This window comes from Salvia splendens, chromosome 9 (assembly GCF_004379255.2).
Source record: "Salvia splendens isolate huo1 chromosome 9, SspV2, whole genome shotgun sequence".
Taxonomy (NCBI): Eukaryota; Viridiplantae; Streptophyta; class Magnoliopsida; order Lamiales; family Lamiaceae; genus Salvia; species Salvia splendens.
The window spans coordinates 16,700,075-16,723,278 of NC_056040.1; the positions used below are offsets into that span (position 1 = coordinate 16,700,075).

The window sequence follows — 23,204 nt, forward strand, 5'->3', positions numbered from 1 at the left end:
TAAAAAAGATTTTAACATTTATCCAATTATAGACATCCCAGCCAGTTTGCTGCGTGCTGATGAAACAAGTTGAGCGGTTTCTCTCCACCCTCACAGCATAAGAGTTTTGCCTTCCACCACCGTCTCATCTTCAACAGAAGGGGCTACAAAAAACATGGCTTCCCACTTATTTACACTAATTTAAAATCAATCATAGTTTTTATCACCAATTGAGATTAATCACCACGATCACTCAAGACTCACTTGCGCAGCTGTAGAAATTACCTTCGCCTTGAGATTTTTCTCGCAATAACTTCAAATTCTTTAGCTTCTGCGCTCGGAAATGTCCTCTTCATCTTCGTTCTCCTCTTCATCTTCGTCCTCATCCTCTTCGTCCTCATCATCTATATCATCCTCATCTTCATCATCTATATCCTCCTCATCGTCATCGTCGTCGTCTTCTCCATCACCATCATCTTCTTCGCCGCTATCATCAGTGTCCGAACAGACAAACTCATCATCTTCGTCACTGTTGTCATTGAAACCGTACAAGGAATCAAATATTTGAGACGTCAAATTCATGACCCTTTCCTGTAAGTAATGTGGAAACGTTAGAACTTCCTCCAAATCCGTAGAATATCTCAAGTCAAGAGGGATGCATTCTAGGAGCATCCAGGGGCGGATCTAGGATTTTAGGTCAGGGGGTGCGATAATAATTAGGGTTTACAAGAAATAATTAGGGTGCGATAATAATAATCACAGTGGCTTGAAGATTCAAAACCTATCCTTTGAATTTTAGGTTGCATCGTATATTATTTAAAGGAGAGCAAAGTGAAGAAATGAATGACAAGATTTTATACAATAAATTTGATAGTAGAATCAGAAGAAAATATATTTGAACGAGGAAGACAATTTCGTTAAAAAAAAGTTCTAGGCTCTGGATACTGGATGTTAAATAGTAGGAGGGGATTCAAAACAAGAATTTTATATACTGATCTTTGAACATATGGGAGACAAATAAAAAGATTTAAGAAAAAAAAATAGACAAATTTAAAGGGGTGGTGGAATTAGACGAACAATTTCTGGAATGAAAATCACAATTTTGGAATTTTATATATAATTTTGAACATAAACTTTTAATTATGAGAGGTAAAGAAAAGGTTAGGATAGTGTAATTTTGAACATAAATTTTATACTATGAAAGGTAATGAAAAGATTAGAAAAAAGAAGATAAAAATAATACTCCATAAACATCATTTTGCACGTAACACAAGTCATTTGCTGACCAAAACCAGCATTCTACCACTAGACCACAGAAAATTCTTTGCATGAAAATGATCTCACAGTATGGCATAAATGTTTTAATTTTGGGGGATATAGTTGTACCCCTTGTTCTATTCTGCATCCTCCAATGGGAGCATCACTTTTAAAATACAAACACATAAGTTCGCCAAATTTAGCAAATAAGGAAAAAAAGAAAAAACTAAAATGCATTCACAACAGTTAAAACTCAAAACTGTAAAAGCCTTGTTAAAACATAAACATACCATGTCAGTATTTGTGGGTTGAATGGAGTTATCAATGGCTTTTGGAATCCACATTTTTATAACATTCTCAATTCCACTACTGGCTAGCACTGTAGCATGAGGATGAGTCTCAACACAATTCACGTCCCACCCGTCTGCCTCTATAACTCGGACAACCTTCCCACCTTTTTTATTCCAAATGAAAATCCGGCCACAATCTGATCCAGTCACAACATACTCGCATTTAGGGCCAAAAAAGTTCACTCCCTTCACTGTGCCAGAGTTACTGTGCCCTTTATATGACTGTGGAGCAGCTTCTATATCGCCCTCAACACTAGAAAAACGTGAATCTCGAAGATTAGGTCCAAATCCAATATCCTTCGCAAACAGGTAAATGAGCTCATCATTGTAAGACACAAGAAGCTCGCTTTGACTAGAATATGCCAACCCTGTTATTCCCACACTATTATCATTGAGTAAATGACTGGGGCAGAAGAAGTCAACAGGCTGCCAAATTCAGATGATCCGTCCCATTTACATTTACGAATGTCATAAACTCGAGCAAATGTGTCTGATCCACCAACAGCAAATAAATTTGGATTTCTTGGATCAATGGTAATTGCACTTAGATATAAAGAACGATGAAAAGTATGACTGATAAGAGGCTGACAAGTAAAAAGCCTAGTAGCTCTTTCCGTTCTCAAGTCAATCTGCAAGATACATAATGTTTAGGCTTATCAATAGAATATAAATAAGGATAGAACAGCATATAATGATATAAAACTAACTGTTGCAATAGTAGGATTTGTTCCTAATTTTTTACTATAAGAACAGGAAAAGAGAGAGAAAATAAACCAGGGATAGGTCTATAGTCAAAACTAAAAATGCAGAAGTGCTATTTTAGAAGTGCGCACTCACCTGCTGAACCAATCCATCTTCACCACAGGTGTAAAAAACGCGATGGCTTCCTGGTTCAATGGCTATATTGGGCACTCCCCCATCATGTTCTGCAAGCAGTTTAGTCTCCACTTTGCTCTCACGAATCTGAGCATGTCTCAACTGAACGTAAAAACTTACTTGTTTGAGAATGAGCATATGAAAAGTTTAGGGTGTGGGTTTGGGTGTGACAGAGAAAAAAGAAATCACCTGTCCATCAGCATCACTTGTAACAATGCTCCGATCCTCTGTGTAAGGCATCATCTTTGCTTGTAAAACACTGTTACGATGACCAGAAAGGAAAGAAAGTTTGACTCGACCGGAATCCCAGTCCCAGAGTATGATCTTCCTATCGTCAGAACCTGATACAAGGACATCACCGGACGCATTGAAACAAAGTGTGTTCACTCTACCAGAGTGGTTATCTAGTTTTCGCAGGACATCAAGACGAATCACCAGATCCTGAAAACAAAGAACCAATGAATTGAAACAACTTTCCTAACGAAGAGGCCGCCAAACTATCCATTCAAAGGCTCAATTATCGCATAAAAACAACCAACGAAATAGAGAAGATCCTTTTAAATGCTTCTAAAAGGAGAACAAGGATATGCAATTGCACAAGCATGAAGCATCCAAGTAGTAATAAAAAAATGTAGCATTTCATTCCAAAGAACATATGTAACGGAGACTAGAATAAAATTTTCCAAATGTGATCCACATTCTCATAGCAACAGTTAACCATCTCATACGTTAGCCATTAAAGTATTAAACCATATGTTTAAGAAATGATACTTAACTATTGAGCAATAATAAGTTTCCATCTAAAGCAACCATTGATGACATTTACAGATATATACAGCTGCAAAGATCGATTGAGTGAAAAAAATACAGAAACTGATAACAAAAACAGAAGCTAAATTATCAAGGTAGAGGAGTAAAAAAAAAGACCTCAGAAGCGGCAAGGCGGTTAGCGAAGTTTGTAGAGGAAAGTTGGCCGAGCTCTCGTCTCCATACATCCACAATCGGCGAGTCGAAACTCATTCTAGGTCGCTTCTTCGGCGTCATCGACCTCCAACCCTAGCGAAAATTCCTGTTCCCCGATAATTCACAAAATTGGAGCTCAGGCACAAATCGAAAACAAAAATTCAATCATCAATTTCTATTAACACGTAGAAGCTGGCCGCTAAGAAAGTTGGTGTAAGGGCATCCTCAGTGGTGCGGAAGTCCCGGCGGACATCCCAAAAACACCTTCTGTCACGTCATATGGACTTCCCACTGCGGATACCACGTCATACGGACATCCCACTGTACAGTGGCGGACATCTACAAGGACATCTCGACGGACTTCCCACATTAAAAATAATCACAAATTCACCAATTTAACAATTTACGGAATTAAGCAATTTACGGAATAAAATTTTCATTAATTAAAAAAAAGAAAAGTACATTTCAACAAAAAAAAATACATTTCAACAATCAAAAACTCCATCAACGACGACCCATCCGCTGTCATACTTCTTCAATTATATCGTTCTGGAGTCGAACATTGGCTTGTTTTTGGCCCGTATCGACGCTCCAAAGCGCCCACGATACGCAGAACGAGCGGACGATACATCCTAAACCGTCGCCGGAATAGGTTCTCCCCAAACCGTGGCTCCGGCGCAAAGTAATCCTCGTACAACCGACTGTGGGCAGCGAGGTGATCCCGGGGCACTATAGTGCGACGATGGATGGGTCGAGGCACCGCCGGCGCCGAAGCCGCTTGTTCCTCCCTCTCCACGGCCTCCCGCACACGTGCGTGTATCATCCGCATCATGTGTTCATAATGCCCACCACTACCACTACCACCACCACTACCACTACCACCACCACTACCAGACATTACGGAAATATAAAAGAAATTTAGAGAGAGAAACTTGTTAAAACAAGTGGTGCTAATGAAATGAAATGCAACGAGACGTATTTATAGAATTTTTTCAAAAAACAAAAAAAATGCAAAAATCGGGAATTCCGCGCCGACGTCCGTGGGAGTCAACGCAATGGCTGACGTCCCAACGGACGTCAGCGGAAAGGCACGGACATGCGGTGTCCGTATCGAACGTCCGTATCCGCTGAACAGTTGCACAATGGCGGACATCCCGCGCAGACGTCGCGCACGCCGGTCTGACATCAGCGCGGAAATCCGCCATTGCGGGAGTGAATAAAAAGGTTGACAACCATGTTATAAACTGGGGTAATTAAATGTTTTATACAAAATATTTTACCTTTATTTCAATTTAATACAAATTGTATTAAGTTTACATATTACTACATTATTGTTTTAAATTAATACATTCCATTAAATATTTTTAAAAAAACACAATTGATATCAATTCTTCCAGCAATTGATCGTGGTTTAATAAAATTATGTCTCTCAATATACTCTATTTTTTATTGTATTCTTTATAGAACACAACATAGAATAAGTTCATATTTCATTTTTACAAAATGGTTAATTAGCTTCAAACAGTCAATAAGTCAATATTCAATTTTTACGAAAAAGATTCAGTTGTATTCTCCATTGTTACATGAGAAAGTTTCGACAATAAAATGCAATTCGCTAATTTGATGGTGAAGAGTTGTGATTTTTTTATGTGTTTTTCATTTATGTGAGTATTAAAAATAACTGTGTTTGAAATAATTAATGGAAAGTTTTAATTTAAAACCTTTTGTACAAATTTGAAATATTGATGAAACTTTTTGTATGTATGATGTAATTGGAAGTAACGGTATTAATAGGGACTTAACGGAATGTATTATTTTGGAACACTAAGTAAACTTTTTGTATGAAATATATAAGTTTAATACTTTTTGTACTAAATTGAAACAAAGGTAAAACATTTTGTATGAAACATGTAATTATCCCTATAAATTGGTGATGCTTTAAAAACAGGACCGATTAGTTAAATGAGTTAATTAGCGTAACTATTCATGATTCAGTCTTCAGATTAAGTTTGTGGTTTATACAAAAACATACTACTACTCCATGTCCTACAAAGATAAGTTGCAGTAAGTTTAATCAACGACCACATGGTCCGATAATAAGAATGTTTTTATCAAATCAGGTGAGAGTTGGTCTAGTAGTCAATGACAAAGTCGGGATTTTTATACCCGAGGTCCAACCATTCAAGCCTAAAATATATTCGATATTGGAGTCGTTGGACGGTAGGAGGATGCGAGAGATATAGATGATAATGAGCTAGAAAGAATTAAATGATGAGTGATAGAATCTAAATATATATATATATATATATATATATATATATATATATATATATATATGATGTTGTCGATCAAAATAGCGTAGTAGTTGAAAGAAGCGATATTATCAGGAAAAAAAACAGTGATAGAATCTAAATATACATACGATGTTTGTCGATCAAAATAGCATAGTAGTCGAAAGAAGCGATAATGTCGAATAAACAAGAAAATAGAGATAATGTAACAACACATAGATAAGTCAAGATATAAACATCTTGTATCGCCTTGTATTAATGTACAGTGATAAAGTAAAAGAGAGAAAAGAAAATGATGGTGGAAATAGTACTAATAGAGAGTGGTCCACATTATTAATAGGTAAATTTACCTATTCATTGGTCAAATTTTCCTAATTATGTTAATTTATCGAATTTGCTTAAATTAATTAAGGGCCTTGCTCGATTAATAAATGATTGACATGTTTGAAAAAGTTATGCTTTCCTAATTATACTAACTCGATTAAACACATAAATATGGAGTAATAATTTAGAGTAGAGAAGTTTCAGGCCGAATGGGTCATTCGGGCTGGATTGAGCCAATTTTGAGGGGATAGTGCCCAGCTTCCAGTAAATAAATATAGAAGGATAGAATCCATCTTTAGATATAGTAAGAAATAATGTGAATGTTTTTGCATGATATAGAAGGATAGAATCCATCTGAGAACGTCGCCAACAATGATTGCCGGCGGCAGTCTTCACCTGGCGGCCCACCAACCTCAGCCGGCTTCCGCCACTACCCACCACAGTCAGTCTGCTGCACGCTGACAAAACAAGGCCAGCGGTTTCTCTCCTCCCTCGCCGCCGCAGAAGAGCCTTCCACCGCTGCCAGCTTACTCCGGAAATTCGCCGCCTCATCGTCAAAGCACGTGGCCCTCACCACACTCTCCCATCTTCTCTCCACCTCCGATCCCTGTCCCCGCCTCTCCTCCGTCGCATTTGCGGTAAGTTCACTTGCAAAAAAAATGTGCTGGCATTTGCTACTTCGTAGAGGCAATTTGTCAAACAGTTGGGGTGCTTGCAGTTGTTTGCAGCGATCAAGCGAGAATCGTGGTTTAGCTGGAATGCAAAGCTGGTGGCAGATGTGATTGCTTTCCTGTACAAGGAAGAGAGATTTGAAGAGGCAGAAAATCTGTTTGGTGAGACAGTTTTGAAGTTGGGGTTGAAAGAGAGGGATCTGTGTGCATTCTACTGTAATTTAATGGATTCTAATGCTAAGCATAAGTCGGAGAGGGTGTTTGCAGATTCTTGTAGAGAGTTGAGGAAGTTGATGATGCAATCGGGTGGCGTTTACACGAAGCAGAGAGGGTATTCAGCCGTGGCTGCCGGGTTTTGTCAGATGGGGTATCCTGAGAAGGCTGAGAATGTGGTGCAAGAAATGGTGGGAAATGGGGTGAGAGTGACGGCTTTTGAGCTGAGATCGCTGGTGTATGGATATGGGCAGAAGGGGCTTCTTGAAGATATGAAGAGGAGCATAGTTTGGATGGAAAACAAAGGGTTTGGATTGGATACGGTGTGTTGTAACATGGTGCTGTCGTCATTTGGAGCACATGGTGAGATTCAAGAAATGGTTTCATGGCTGAAGAAGATGAAGGGGTTAGGCGTAGAGTTATCAGTTAGAACCTATAATTCGGTTCTAAATTGGTGTCCCACCATCGTGTTCCTGCTCAAAGATATCAAGAGTGCACCTCTATCGATTGATGGACTGGTGGATGGTTTGGAAGGAGATGAAGCCAGTTTGGTGCTGGAGTTGTTGAACTCGACTGTTCTTGATCAGGTGATGGAGTGTAGCCAGTCACAGTTGAAGCTGGATTTGCATGGAATGCATGTGAGCACGGCATATTTCGTACTGCTGCAGTGGTTTCATGAGCTGAAGCTGAGGTTTGTTGCTGGGGATTGCATGACTCCTGCTGAGATTCTGGTGGTTTCTGGCCGTGGGAAGCACAGCTCTGCAAGAGGAGAATCGCCTGTAAGAGGTTTGGCGAAAGAAATTTTTATGAGGACAAAATGCCCATTGAGGATAGATAGGAAGAATATTGGATGTTTCATTGGCAAAGGAAAAGCATTCAAGGACTGGTTGCTTCATATATTGTGACAATCCTTTTATCAAGTTAATGTAATTTTCCCTTTTAACAAAAAATTTAATAGTTACTTCAATTTCGGCATCTCTTTGCATTTAATGGAAAAAAACCTTCAATTAAATGCAGAAATTTGCAAATCCGAACCTTGCATCTGCATTTTAGTCCCTTATTGGTTCTGACTTGAATTCAGTGGTTGCACTCGTCAAGTTCAAGCCCGGCGACTTGCCCCTCCACCTAAAAGAATGCAAGTTGTAATATTGCAATAAATTACGCAGTATGGTTAGCAAAGATGGAGTTTCACCTCTCGAAGCATGCAATAATCGCATCTCTGAATTAAATTAGTGAAAGCACACATCTTCGTTGCATTTCAATGGAACTTCATGTAAAGTTGATAATGTGAGGCAATATTTTCAGTGCATAAGCCGCAAATCTTGATAAGATTTGAGAAAGTATACATACCTACCGAGACAAATTTCAGAACCAAGGCATCCACCATATATACATTTTTCCAAGGTTTTTGAGGGAAACTGCTTCAGAAATTAGCCGGCGAGCTTGTCCCTCCACGGCTAGAGGTAGAGAAGGTGCAGCTCCTACACCGACAACTACTCCCTGCAGACGTGCTTCTATGTTGCTGATGGCTCGCTGAAAGTTAAAACAAAAAGAAATAGACATATCATCATCTAGTTCGGTCAAACCATGACTTAAGTAACCAGGTAGCCATCTTTTTAGGAGAAAAGACAAACAGAGCTCCTCAAGGAAGAGAGCGACTCAAACCTGTGCATGTGGATTTTGTACTTCTACTCCACTAGATTTGTGAGATTTAGTCCATTCGACAAGAGGATCGTGGATGAAAGTTTCCAGAACACTCATCAGTGTCTCCTTGTGAGCCCTCAGAATTGAAAGTGTGATCTCAGAAACCCTGAGGTAGGTGCCCTCATAGCCAGTTATGCCAAGCCCATCGATCATGTTCTTTATAAAGAAACAACAAAAAACAAATCAAAACAAAAGTGGTATTACTGGTTTTCTAACAGTTGCACCAAAAATTACTAATAAGAAGATGTTCCATAGTGAAAAATATGAACATTAATTGACCTTGTTATGCCAAAACAAACAAATCCTGTTACCTGTGTCAGTCTGAATGGCACCAACTCCGGCTTCTCCAACTGCAGGCCTTTATCAAACAAGCAACTAAAGTCAACATGCACGCAATCCCCAGTGGTAGAATCAAAAAGGATGTTTTCACCATGCCGATCCCCAAGACCAACAATATGACCAACCATTGACCAGACTGCAGTAGTATGTGCATAGGCAGTACGGGCTCTAAACCACATAGCTGGTTCTGAGAATGTGTTTAGAAACCATTTGTGGAAAGCTGGAGGGAACATTGGTAGGATTTTGGTCTTCAGCATTTGATCTTCAGGCATTTTACCATGTGATTGGTCATAGATACGCTTAATTTGAGGATTTGTTTTCTGCTTATCAAACTTTCCGGAGCTTATGTAGATGTCCTGGAGAATATGTCGAAGCCCACGAGTATGAGGGACCCACTCAACCATGCCACAATCTTCTGTCAAAGGAATCACTGCAAAAGTACGAATATAAAGCTTCCGACGACGACTTTCAGGATTTTTGGAAAGCAAACGGTTTATCATTGTATTGAACTCCATCATTCTTGCATCTTTCCTCAGGTCATCCTTTGGCTTGCAAAGAAATGGGTGTTGCTTTCCATCACTACCTATGAGAATGACCTGCCAATAATACATGATGTTTAAACATAAACCCAGTGAAGTTCAAATCATACATATATTGAGCCTCTTAAGAGAAACAGTCACAAGGAAGGGGGGGGAGAGAAAACAACATAAAAAAAAAAGAAAAAAAGAGTGCAGCAAGATTAGGTCATACTTTTTTGGGGCGCTGAAGTGATGAAAGAATTTCAGCCTCATCTGTTATTCCAGATATTGTCGGCAGATATGAGTGTGAAAAGATGTCTGATGTACCAGAATCCGCAGGATTTGCATCATCTGACGGTAGGTTAACAGTAAGAGATTCCTGGGTTGGCATTATAATTTCCACAGGCATCATCCTCTTCAGGGCACTAAACTCTGTCAAAATATTGATTGTCTTTGACTTTGATTGGCCTGGATGGAAGCATAACCTGATTAAATGATCCACAAGAGCAGCAAATTGCAAGAACATAGAGTTAAAGGCTCCTTGATTGGATCCTCTTCTAGCAGCTTGTATGATCTCTGCTGCAGAGTCTCTTCTCGAAGAAACAGTAGACTTTGTAACAGCTGCCATAGTCCAAAGGGCTTGCTGTGGGTACTGCTGGAGAACAGAAGTTATTATCCGCTTTACCAAGCGGACAGTTACTTCATTTTGGTGGCAAATCCTTGAAACCAATTGAGGCAAGACAGTCAACCACTGGTAGGTTGGCAAGTCTTTCAAGCACCCTCTAATGATACTCTCGATCTAAGAAGGAAAAGGAAATTAACATAAAATAATGAAAGTGAGAAATGAAAGCTTAAATTTTAGTTGGTGAACATAATTACCTTCAAATGGACATTTTTCATATCCTTACTGGACTGTTGATTACTTATATAATAAAAGGTCCCAAAGTCAAACCATAATGTTAAAAACCTTGGCAGGGCCTGGAACAGATTCTTGTGGCCCCTGTGAAGCCCCTTTGCATAAAACAACAGCACATCAGGAAGATAAGTCCACCAGCTTTGCTCTGAGTTTATGTTTTTAGATGCAAGTGCTGAATTAGATGGCATCACTCGCACTGACTGTTCAGTAGGGCCTTCCTGCCGTTTACGGGCATCAACAAGCACTTCATCACAGTATTTTGCCATGTAGAAGAATCCCTTCTCCCACTTGGGCTGCAGTTCCTTCACCCTAGAATATAGAGTTATCACATCTTCCTTCTGCTTTTGCCCAGTATAATGAATCCACCTCGAGTACAGGAGGAGGGTCTTTGCTATATCTGGATTTTCATTCATACACTGAGCATCAGAGAGCAAAGGGGGAGGATTCGCAGGAGCCACAGAGAGGCTGGTAATTGACGACATAGCAGCAGGGCCAACAACTTCAATGGGCATGTTTAAAAGAGACTGTTGCAGCTCAGCAATGGCACCATCTGCCCGCCTGGTGTTCCACAGAAGCTTAGCCTTCTCAATATGAACACTAGATGCCTGCGCAGCCTTGGCTTCCAAAATTGCCCGGTTTGCAGTTTCATAATGACCAGCTGAGCGACAAAGCTTTGCATATTGTATCCAGCAATTTCCAACTTGAGCACCAAGACCACTGGCACTAAAAACAAGTCTTCTGAATGCCAAGAGTGGTTCCCTTGCCCACAAAGATGGTTGGGTAAGTTTGAGCCGGCATTCCCAATTTTCCAGAGCACTTAAGAATTCTGGTTCATCTAGTTTGAATCTCCTTCCTAGAAATGACTCCCTTTTTAGAAGAGAGTTGAAATCCTCAAGCTCACGGAGCAAGTGAAGTTTGACAACAAATGGGTATGCTCGTTCATAAGAATCCATCCCAGCTGCAGCCAGTGGAGCAATTAGAGCTTGCTTAGACTTGGCAATTTTCTCAGCAACCGAAAACTGATCCTTTTCCATCATCGCCTGAAGAATCTTTGCTACACCTTTGTCAAAAGAAGCATTACTCTCAGAGCTGCTATAAAGTAAACCTTCTTCATCAGCTCCTGTCAGGTACTCACCCATCAAGTCCCACCTCCCTAGCCTCCAGGCAGCTTGAACCCCTTGGGTGCACCATGTTTTCTTGTACTGAGGATTCCTACGAATTAATCCATCTACATGAGTCACCATGGCCTGTAAATGACACATGTTCAATAAGCAATTGAGGACATCTGAATGCCTCTGAACAGCAGGTTCCATCTGCAGAGCCTGCTCACAAGAAGTCAAAACTTCAGCCCATTTTCCTGCCTTTTTGTTAATCAAAAGGTGGTCTTCCAAGCTTTTTGATTTACGTAGAGATGCCAATCCAGATAAGCCATCTGGTTCATCCAATTCGCTGTAGATTTCCATAAGAAAAGATATGTCTTCATCCTCAAAGACTCCACAGCTCCTTTCAGAAGCAGGATTAAAAGATCCTGACTTATCCCACACATAGGACTCAAAATACAATAAAGATCTAGCATAAGCCTGACATCTGAATGAGGCCCTAGCAAGGGTAAATTTTGGAATTGCACCAAGGAGTTCTGACACATGTTTGCATTGTACAAGAACTTGGTTTGAATCATCTAGAAGAGCCATATTCTGGTCCTTAAACTTGATTGCCAGCTGCTTAGAGTTGGATGACTGAAGAGGCTGGCAAAGGGCAAGTTCTTGCTCCACATCATCCACCCATTGGCCTAGATTGTCAAGAAGTGTAAATACAGCCTGGATACACACCTCTCTTTGCCCAGAATTATTTCCGTAAGCAGCAGTAGTGCTACTATCTGAGGCGGCTGCATTAAGAACTGATAAAATTTCCTCTGTTATGCCACTACGTGCCTCCTCTGTACCGTCACACACAGCATTTAAGACCAAGTAGGGTAGAAGATACATGGCTATCTGCACATCATGGCGCACTATACCTCGACAAGCATTGAAAATTGTAGACCGAGAACCTGTGGCATGTGCAGTTAGTTTTTTAATCCACAGGTATATCCATCTCCTGAATGACATTGAAGGACGGTATATAGATCCACAAGCTGTTGAGTCTGACACATTGGGAAGCTGGAATCTTGAGGTTAAGCAAGGTGCTATTATCTCTTTGATATAACTGGAAAACCGATCCCACAATCTCTGCCCCCTACCAAACTCATCAGAGCAGTTCAACATAGAAGATTTTCCTACCTTCATAAGCTGTTTGTCTTTAGTCCGCTCCAAAATACTGTCTTCAAGAGATGGCTCACATCCTGCAATTTTTAGCAGCTCCTGAAGAGCCAATGCAGCTGAATCTTGCACAATGGTATCTGGTGCTGCACTGAAAGCCCTGGCTAGATGCTTGTGAATCAACTCAAAAATGAGATCATCGTCAGAACATGCAATCTTAAAGCGTATGCTGGAAAATCCCTTGATTTTGGCAGGATCAATAGCACCAAGAGCTCCAAGGCAATCTGCACATATCAGCTTCAACCTCTGTCCAACCGAAGTCCTTGATTCCTCAGCACACCCTTTGAGCAGTGATGTTATCAGAGAACTCATGATATCCAAAGTTGAATCCCCTTCCTTAATGAACAAAGCCATGAACTCCTCCCTTTTCAAGTTCAACAACTTGCTTAGCTCAGATGCTACCATGTATCTTACATTCAAATTCTCGTGCTTTAACCCCTCCACAACATCATGCAATTGGTCTTTTGGAGACATTAATCCACGTGCTTCTTCAATGACTTTGTTCACTTCTGCCAGAGCAAGTACATTGGGTACAGTAGGGAACTCACGAATGTGCTGCTTTAAAATGACCTTATTCTCAACTACAAGTTCTTCCAATATCTCTACAATTTTACTCGTATGGGAGGATGAATTCCCTGTATCTCTTTCCAGGAAAGGAACAAGTGCAGCAAAAACTTGAGAAATAACATGTTTAGTGCTAGATGGTGAGACAGTAGCTAATTTCTTTAAAAACAAATGTAGTATAGAGAGACCTTCACCCTGCAGCCATTGCTTGTTGATGGCATGCATGAGAAGAACCATAAATTTTGGTACATGTGTGCTAAGATGGGAGCCCATCAATTCAATCAGCATCTCTATCCGTCTCATCGCTTGTTTTTGTAGTGACATGTCCTCTGCATGAAGCATTTTTCTATCAATGCTGTTCAGCAAACCAACAACATGGTTCCTCAAAAAACCAGGGAGATCTTCACTACCAGTAAGAATTCTTGCAACTTCTCTTAACATATTAGGTACCCTGGTTAATCTGCAAGAAAATCTAGACGATCAATGTAAATTCTTCCAGTATTCTGTCGACTAATTAATAAAACTGAAGAAAATATAGATCATCAATATAAATTCTTCCAGTACTCTATAGACTATTTAAAAAAAAGTGTAAATAGAATATAAAAGAGCATAGTTGGTTATACAGTATGAAACTAAAACAAAGTCCGCTGTTATAGATTCCACAAGGAGCTGAAAAATTTAGATGATATCTCAAGCAGTACTTAAAAGTAGGCATAGATTTGACTTCCAAAACTTTGTATCAACATAACATGAATCATTTTATATTGATGCTATCTGTATACATACCTTTTACTTATTTCTTCTGGATCATTTACATCGGAGAAGCATATAAGTTCTTCCAAAAGTGCAGGCAAAGCAGCTGCAAAAATTTCTTGACTATCAGATCCAGTATGTTCATGGTAGAATTGCAACGCGGATTTTAATTCCTGTCCATCAGCTTGATGAAGAGCAAAGGCAAGTACTTTAGGCAGCCAATTAACAATTAGCTGCACCATGTCTGTGTTCAAACACCTGGCCAATTCATATAATGTTGCTTGTGCATGGTCATTATCATGCTTGAGGACCACAAGTCTAGGAAGAACAACAGGAATCATCCTCTTGACAAGTTCTTCAGTTTCCACACCAAGAACAGCTGCTGAAAACTCTTCAACCATTTTTCGCTGATTGACCAGCCTCATGCATAGATAATCATACAGTTCATTTCGGGCATGAAGAACTTTGGAAAGGATTGCCTCAAGCCCACCTGTGTGATGTAGGTAACAAGATCTCATAATCAGTTTCGATGCAGTCAGTCTCACAGTAACATGAGAACTGTCAAGCTGACCAATCAGTAAAATAAGGGAGAACAGAAATAGTTGACTATGGATATCAACAGATTTCATGATAGTTGCTGTAGTTTCTAGTAGGGTTTCAAAAACCAGAGGTTCATCAGCAGCTGCCAAAGCATGTTTTATTTTGTCCATGAACCTTTGTTCTCTTGATTTGTTGGAAACATCCTTATCTGAAAATAAAATCTCCAAAATAGGCTCCTGAAGAAAGAAACTTATTTGAGATCCAAAGGCTTGTCTCACATTTTTGTTCTTGTTAAGAAGTAAAAGATCAATGCACTGAACCCACTCAGATCTTGTCTTAAGCAAAATATCTTCAGTTCCATGCAGAAGGATTCGTTGGATTATTCTTACACATGCAACTTGAACTTCTTCTGATGGCTGATCATAAAGGAGCTCAAAAAATAAAGACTGCAAATGCATAAAATCACATATCAAATGAGAACCACTTTCGAGCATGCTAGGTGAAAGAACTTCCAAACAAGACCCATCATCGACTGTGTCACTCATGTCACACTTTGAACACCAAAATCCTTGCAACAGACGATGAATAGGTGAGTCTTCTTTATTGTTATCCTTTGTGAAGTATAATTTGCATTCAGCTCCCAGAAATGCAGTAGAACCATTGTAGTACCAATGCAGGCATGCGAGACGACCAAGAGAGAGGACAACTGTTTTCTTGACTTGCTCACTATTATCTCCTTTTAGGATTCTGAAAAACAAGAAAATAAAATGTTTTTATTTAAAAGGTTACAGACGGTTGTGTAATCCTAATCTTAACTACAAAGGCATTCTTCACTTACTCCAGCCTTTTGACCATATGGGGCAGAACAGATAACCCCGAGAGTAGAACAATCACTGGCATAGAAGTGACAGCTTCGATTCTAACTTCTTCTTCATCATCTTGAAGCCCCAAGTCCATAATATCAAGATCCACCACATGCTCTCTTATACACTCAACCCTGGACTGCACACGAACAGAGAAACATTTTGCCTTCCATAGGGGATGGGATTCTGTCATGGAAGGAATATTATCCCAAGGAAGCTTTAGCAGTGGTCTCAAGATGTTCCCAATATCATCAGTATTTCCGTAGATCATATGCATACTCTCTTCAGATAAGGACCCTAAGTGAATAGAAAGCTTTGATAGTTAAATAAGAAGAAAAATGAAAGGAAATGAACCGGAGACAAATTAAGTTAAATGACTATAAAAGAAGAGTGTGCCACATGCTGGGAGGGAGGAAAAGAATTAAAAGAGTTAGCGTAGAAGAAAGGATTTCAAACAGTAATCAAACACACACACACTCTCTCACTGCTATGGACTAATATTTAAGGTTTTAAGCTCATCTACTAGTTCCATTACCTCTCGAAAGCAGCAGGCAGTGGACTGCTTCTAGAAAAATGGATAGATCAAGAGGGAATAGAAGTCCTTGTTCTACCTGCTAGATTTGTTAGACATTACAAAATGGCATAATCTAATTATATATAAATATATAAATTAAAACAAAATAAACAAACCTGCTGAAACATCCAAGAAATCCAGTTGAACATAAGCTGAAATATGCGAAGGGATAGCTCAGCATGAGGATGTTCAGAAAAAACTATACAGAGTATGCAAATAGCTGCAAGGGAAGTTTCTGTCCCCAATGAACTAGTATTTTCTCCAGGAGGTTGTAGAAATCCAAGTAAGAGATTTAATGAGGAGCACATAAAATCAGCATATTCTTTTTCCCCTGCACCAGTAAAACTACCAACAGCCTTGAATACATCAGGACATTTAGGGCCAGAAATGTCATCTACTTTTTGGCGCTTAGTTTCTAATGATTCTAAATCCTGAATGGATCTTTTGCGCTCACCATTTGAGCTTTCACCTTTATTAACCTTGATCAGAGATAGACCAGTATGATTTTTGGGAGTTGTTATCATTCCAACAACATTGGGGCCTAGCCTCGAAACAGCAACTTTGAAGCAGCCTATTAAATGAAAATTGGGCTTGGATGAACAAAGCATACAAATTAGATATTCTGGCTTCCAGAAACAAGGGGGGCATGTATTCACAATTCGGACATATGCACTGGTAAGAGCAGCCTGAAATGTTGAAAACATAGAATCGTAACATCAGCCAAACTATAAGGTTAAACAAGTCGCATATAAAACTGATCATGAGGGTCACTGTAAGTAAGCTACACCCACATGACGGAGAGACGGAGACACATACAATGCATAGTTAACTTTGAGCCCAAAGCTAATAGATTATTCTATTTCATAGAAAGAAAAGACAACACAGTGCATAATAAGTTAATAACCTTGAGCTCCAAGCTGCCAGTCTTCAGCATTGTCTGAGAAAAAATGGGCATTATATCAGCTGCCGTTGACCTGACAACATCATCTGAACAGCACGAATGCAACGCCTGAAGACATGCTCCTAGTGATGAGTCATATGCCACACTTCTGAAATTAAAAAAAAAATGTTGCCATGAGAAAAATAACCTACATCAGACAACTATGGTACCATGTTGATACTGAAGATGATAGGAAGACAGATCTTCAGAATGTGTTTGCATAGCCAAAAGCTAGGTATCTAAAATGACTCAGCTAATTATAAGCAAGATTTGAAGGCTTCAAAGCCATTAACAATAAGCTCAAAGCTCAGTAGATCATATACCATTGGTTAATCTAAGTTTCATTAACACCAAAAGAAATATTGAGCTGCCATGAGCTAAAACATCATGCCAATGCTATTAATCAACAGAAACTTACTATCTGATAAATCAGTGTGATAAGATCATTTTTCTAAATAAGCCACCAAGTAAAGTTATATGTTATGACCAATAATAATAATACCTGAAAATAGGAACACCCTCAACATCTTCACTTAGTATAATTGTTATTGATTGTATTAGTTTTTCAGCAGGAACTATCTCACTGTTTCTCCCTGCTCTGATGAGGCGTGCAAAGTCAAAGCATGCCTTCAGAAAACTTGAGAAGTTAGACTACGCATTTGAGTCAAGTATTAAATCATATGATGCAGAGAGTTAATATAGAAACTGCAGAAATTTGCAGTACTTTACCATGTGCAGATCAGCATCTCCAAAGCACAAAAGCTTGCAGACAGCCAAAACACATGATGCATCCAAAAGCCCTTCAACATACAAAGTTCCTTCGGTTAAGCATCTACTTAGAAGCTTGACGGTTGATGTGGCAAATGCTAGCAATCTTTCTCTTCCCGAAAGATCAATTAACATTCCTTGTCCAGTGACTGGTTGATTACAACCTGGGTCATCTCCAAGAAGGACAGAGTGCTTGGAGATTCTGGCAAAAGAATCACAGAAAGACTTCAACAGCAGTCTCTTTGGTTCCCCTGAACTTCTCCCATCAAATGTTGGGGCCGCATATAGAAGATCTATAGCGGGAAAAAAGTTTAATGCCATAACACGTATATAAGAATTATCAAGTGGTTTCAGATAGAATCATAGAACAACAAAGACTACAATCACATATAAAGGAGAAAGAAATAGCATTCAAATGCACATTACAGTCTACTGACAAGTAACCAACCAGATTGGGAGCAGAGATTTTGACAGTCTGTTTGTTTACCTTCAGTTAACAACATAGCATCCATATAGAACTGGCGGTAGGCATCCCGATCACCTGTGCGGAGCAAGGACAACAGCGATCCAACAATCTCCAGTATAGCTCCATGTCGTGGACTAACAGTAAACAAAATTCAAACTATTTAATAAAACCGCTTCCCCAAGATGATTTATAGCAAAAAAAACTCTAAATTCTGCGGAAACAACTGAAGCAACACTGAAATAAAACCTAAAGAAACAAAGCATCTCGGACTACAATTAGATAAACCTCGGTTTTCAAAAATATTCACTGAACACCCAAAAATATCCACTGAACACCCAAAAATATCCACTGAACACCCAAAAATATCAAAATCCTGCAAAAACAGCCCCAGCAGCACTAAATAAAACCGACCACTACTAAATCAAAATTAACAAACATGTCAATATTCAAGCTAATTACCGAAATGCAGGTTCAGCAAAGAAGGGCAGAATCCTTCCGATTACAGGAACAACCGCACTCGCTTGCCCGTGATAGAAAACTCCGGGAAAATTCTTCGCCGTGTGTGACAGCAGCTTCAGCACCGCAATCACCTCTCTCTCCTTGGCTACCATTGCATTCAGTCGTTTTTTAACAAATTCACAACAAAAAACCCCAACCATTACAATGAGCAAATATGCAAAAATTACCAGACGATGAAGGAACAACGTAGGTTTGGAGAAGTCTGGGGAGGACGGCGCGAAAGCGTGACTCCAAAACGTCGTCGTGCTGCTTGTTCGGAGGAGTTGATGCTGATGATGCGATGCGCTCCCGGAGCTCGTGCACCAGGCTCGACAAATTCGCCATTAAATCGTTTGGTCTAACTACAAAATGGTTCCAGTTTTTCGGTTTTGATCGTATCTAGTTTAGAGAGGTGGACGAATTCGCCATTAGATTTGTTTGCTCAAACCAGTCCAACTCTCTCTATTCTAGGAAGTAGTGTTCGTTGAGAGAGAAATTTGTGTGCGAGTGTGGTGATAGGTGAGGTGGAACTGGAATAGTTTCTCTAGACTGTGCAATGGTTTTCCCTCCCAACTATTAGTCTTTGTAGGAAAAGTCGGTTGTAACCTTCTACTTTTTGTTACTGTATTTTGTTTTCAAGTATTTCAGTTTTATTTCATTATATTATTATTATCATTATTATTATCTTTTAATTATAATTGTTTCTCCATTGTCGTTTGGACGGTATTTAATGCTAAAAAATTATTGAAAACTAATCTACTGTCCGCCCACTAGTAGGGTGTATTCACCTTGAGAACCGCCCACTAGTAGGGTGTATTCACCTTGAGAACCAGTGTAATTGCTTGGTTTGGAAAAAATGGACTGGATTAATTATTTGGATAATTTTGGCTTTAACCAAGGTTGAAGTTATCAACCTTTGGGAGTTTTATAACAATTGAAAAAAATGGATTGGATTAAATATTTGGATAATTCATTTCTGATGTTTGGTGTCTTCTATGCACTGAGGAGTATTAAGTTGAATTTACCATTTTGTCCTCAAATTTGTGGGAACTGTGTCGTGTTGGTCTCCATTATGTACGGAGTGGTTTTTTCCCTAAATTGATTCTCGTCATTCCAATTACACTTCCCGCCACATACCTAGCTCCATTATATAAGGAGTGGTCTTTGCCCTAAATTGATTCTCGTCATTCCCACTACACTTCTCGCCACATTCCTACATTATACGCTAATCCAGCTTTCATTTGAACACAATGGCGAGCTCGCAGTGATCCGGTGGAAGCAACTGGATGTCAGACAACAATGGAGGTGGGGGAAATTAAAATATTTGTTGTTGTTTATTTTGAAATCGGTGTGTGTCATTCCAAGTGGACTGAATACGTTCGTATATGCAAATGTATGTTACTCCATCCGCCCCTCTCCAGTATAGGCGTTTTATTTTCAGCACCCGTTTTGGAAAAATAATAATAAATAGTTAAAGTATAGAAAAAGTAACGTAAGAGATAGAATAATATAGAGAAGAGTCTTATCTATATTATTCACTCTCTTATTTTATATTTTCTACACTTTAACTATTTATTATCATTTTTTTAAAATAAGTGCTCAAAATAAAACGCCTATACTAAAAAGGGACGGAGGGAGTACATTATAAGCAGGTTTCCCCACAAGTGGGCGGAAGCAGGGGAAGTCGGACCGGACACGTCGTAGCTAGACTGAAGCAGAGGAGTTGTGCCTCATGGGTAGCTTAAAGGAACTAGTGACTTTGGGCTGGAAATCCGACAACAGATTTCGTAATGGCTACCAACAAAAGCTCGAAGACTCTCAACGCCTTGCGTTTCAGAGGTACGACATCAAAGCAAATCCACATATATCTTCAAAAATTCATACTTGAAAGAAAATCTATGGTGCTCTTTCGTTGGTCTTGGGTCATAGTGAAGTCGGGTTTAATCTGAATAGGGACTATAAGATCGATTGTAACGAGGAGCAGTTGGAGCAAATTATTAAGGTTGGTTACAAATGTGTTTGAGATACTCTATATCACCTCACTTTTTCATTAATTTGCTACTTCATGTTTTAAACATTATTCACTGAGCAATACCTGATCTTTGTAGGCTGACAGTGGTGCACGCTTTCTGCGAAACAAGGCTTGGCCCTCCTACAAGGATTGGACGATCGTGTTTGGCAAAGACCGAACGAATGGAGAGGCTTCCAAAGACACTGATGCTGTTGTTGGACAGCTCAATGTCCATCCACTCCCTGCTGACATCAATGGAGACGAGTACCACGTTAGCTTCGACAGCTCATTCGGGCAGTCGAAGGAGAACGACCACATCTCCCTTGCAACTAATGATGACAGCGCCTTCAGTTCAGTGAAAGAAGGTGCCCCTCCAGCGCACAACAAGAAGAAACGTAAGGCGAGGGATGATTTTGAAGACTTGGTGCAAGTGATTTCGAAGATGCATGAAGCTACCAATGACAGGCTCGAACACCTTGCCAATCGGATTGGGTATGAATTTGATCTGACTAAGGCTCGACAGGAAGTGTTTGAACTAGTGGGTGGCATCCCGGGACTGACACTCGGCCAAATCTTTGATGCATCTGACTTCATACTGGAGAAGGTTGAGAAGCTTTACTTCTTTATGAGCCTCCCTCCAGTGGCAAAACAAGCTTATGTGTACCGGGCCTTGGAGAAGGTTGTCGTCATTTAAGAATCCTAGCACCTCGACCACGTACCCTAGTTATTATTGCAGTATGTATTTGCTTTCCTTTTCATGATCGTCTATGAAGTTGGGTAGGGAAATTAGGATACGGAAGTCTCATCTTTTGCGGTAGGTCATATTAGTTTTTAGGTTGAAGGGGCTTTTTTATATAGTAGTATGAATGTTTGGGGTTTAAACTAAAAATTGTAAGGGTCGTGGCTTTTGTATGAATGGATCAGTAGTAATGGTATTAGTAGTATTTATTTCTACTCCCCTATCAGCAAATTCTACTTCAAGCATCAATATGACACATACCGAAATGTAAATTATGAACATGATGGTAAAAACATTACTAATATTCACCAAACCTTGCCATAATAGACACTACATCAGCGACAGAAATGATGCACCAGTGCTCACACATTTGTGAAGATTAAGCTTACAATAACAGAGTCTTTCATGAAAGTCTTAAGAAAAATCCAAGTAAACCCCAAAACGTAATGGTTTTATGATGCAACACCAGTCAAAAGAGGAACCAGGCATAACATTAGACCACCAAATCAAAGTTCAAAGGTAAACCTCATCAACGTCGATTAACTGAAAGGTGCAACGCATCCCTGCTCGAACACGGTTATCGGTCATGAATCACTTCCACCCACGTTTAGTGCGAATCTTGCCATTCTTGTTGCGGAGCACCATCTGCCACTTCTGATCCTCCACTGTAAAATATGCTCCAACCCGTGCCTATGATATCATAGAAAGATGTTTCTTACAGAAACCCAATGGAAATTGCTGCAATTGAAAATATTATGGAATGACAATTTTCGGTTAGAAATAAGTGAATTGGGTTTCCAACGAATATATTGATCTTGCAAATAATAATAACAATTGATAGAATAAAACTAAAATGTATATTAACAGGAAAAATGTGATAAAAATGAAGTAGTTGATTTGTATTATGACTTGAAATTGAAGAAATCAATTGATTTCTTGATTTCTTAGAAGTAGTAAAGAATACTAATTTCAGTACTAAATTATTATTACATTATTAAGTGTAATAGTAGTCTGATTTTGGAGTTAAATTTTTTCATTCCAATCAAGCTTTATAGTTAATAGTTGGCATTAGATGTAGATATTTGTTATATGATGTGATTGAGTATAAAATGAAATATAAAGATAATAAATTGGATTATATGTTATGTTCTTGAGATGATCGAAAAAATATGAGATATAAAGCTGAATGCTTTAGGTTTTTTAAGATCAAATTAACTATGAATTTGAGATCAAACAATGAGTAAGTGCATAATATTTTGCTTTTGTAATTTTTTATATTTTGCTGAATTTGTGGAAATATAGGTACTGTGTTTAAGCAGGGGCGGACACACTCATAGAGAGGGTGGGGCTTAAGCACTTACCCAAATGCCTATTTTAATATTTTTTCTATAAACAAAATTTTTGAAATTTTGGAAAATTGAGTTCATCCCTTACCAAGTTAGTGCTATAGAAGATTAAATGGATAGAAATTGGAGGATAAAAAAGGGTTGAGTTGAAATTTCTCAAGTTGCAGAGAAAACAACCATAGTTGGTTTCTGATGTCTAGAGAAGACGAAGATACTTGCCAATCAGAATGAAATAATAATATTATAATATTATTACCTGGAGTATTATTAAATGGAACTTGTTCGGGTTGTAAATGTAAGACTGAAATAAAAAAGTGGGCCTACTACTCTCATAGTCACTAGTGTTTATGTGAGTAGAAATAAATTTATTTCAAATTATAACGCTTTATTTTCTTTTTTATTGACATCTGATTATTTTTTTTTCCA

At 39.0% G+C, this 23,204-nt stretch overlaps 2 protein-coding genes and 1 pseudogene across 9 annotated transcripts; 1 reads left to right on the top strand and 2 right to left on the bottom strand.

Moving 5' to 3' along the window:
* LOC121747321 lies at window positions 1–3,572 on the bottom strand (annotated as a pseudogene).
* A 2,319-nt stretch (window positions 3,573–5,891) lies between these two features.
* LOC121749220 (pentatricopeptide repeat-containing protein At2g17033-like) lies at window positions 5,892–7,880 on the top strand. The gene is made up of 3 exons (XM_042143808.1): window positions 5,892–5,921; window positions 6,388–6,678; window positions 6,759–7,880. Exons 1-3 carry the CDS (start codon window positions 5,892–5,894, stop codon window positions 7,827–7,829), a joined length of 1,392 nt encoding a protein of 463 aa, XP_041999742.1. The 3' UTR covers window positions 7,830–7,880.
* On the bottom strand, window positions 7,546–19,217 carry LOC121746476 (serine/threonine-protein kinase ATR-like). Of its 8 annotated transcripts, none has more exons than XM_042140323.1 (18): window positions 18,871–19,217; window positions 18,644–18,788; window positions 18,206–18,318; window positions 17,680–18,011; window positions 17,453–17,577; window positions 16,915–17,059; window positions 16,127–16,696; window positions 15,972–16,050; window positions 15,412–15,733; window positions 14,067–15,320; window positions 10,365–13,740; window positions 9,718–10,284; window positions 8,940–9,563; window positions 8,590–8,784; window positions 8,279–8,457; window positions 8,117–8,191; window positions 7,960–8,049; window positions 7,546–7,683 (listed from the first exon to the last, which is right to left on the bottom strand). In XM_042140323.1, the coding sequence occupies exons 1-15, from the start codon at window positions 19,025–19,027 to the stop codon at window positions 8,290–8,292; spliced, it is 8,172 nt and encodes a 2,723-aa protein (XP_041996257.1). In that variant the 5' UTR covers window positions 19,028–19,217; the 3' UTR covers window positions 7,546–7,683; window positions 7,960–8,049; window positions 8,117–8,191; window positions 8,279–8,289. The 8 variants fall into 8 exon arrangements, with proteins under 8 accessions (XP_041996257.1, XP_041996254.1, XP_041996259.1 ...); XM_042140320.1 differs by having other exon boundaries at window positions 8,275–8,457; XM_042140322.1 differs by having other exon boundaries at window positions 7,561–7,701; window positions 8,275–8,457.
* Window positions 19,218–23,204: the final 3,987 nt, after the last annotated feature.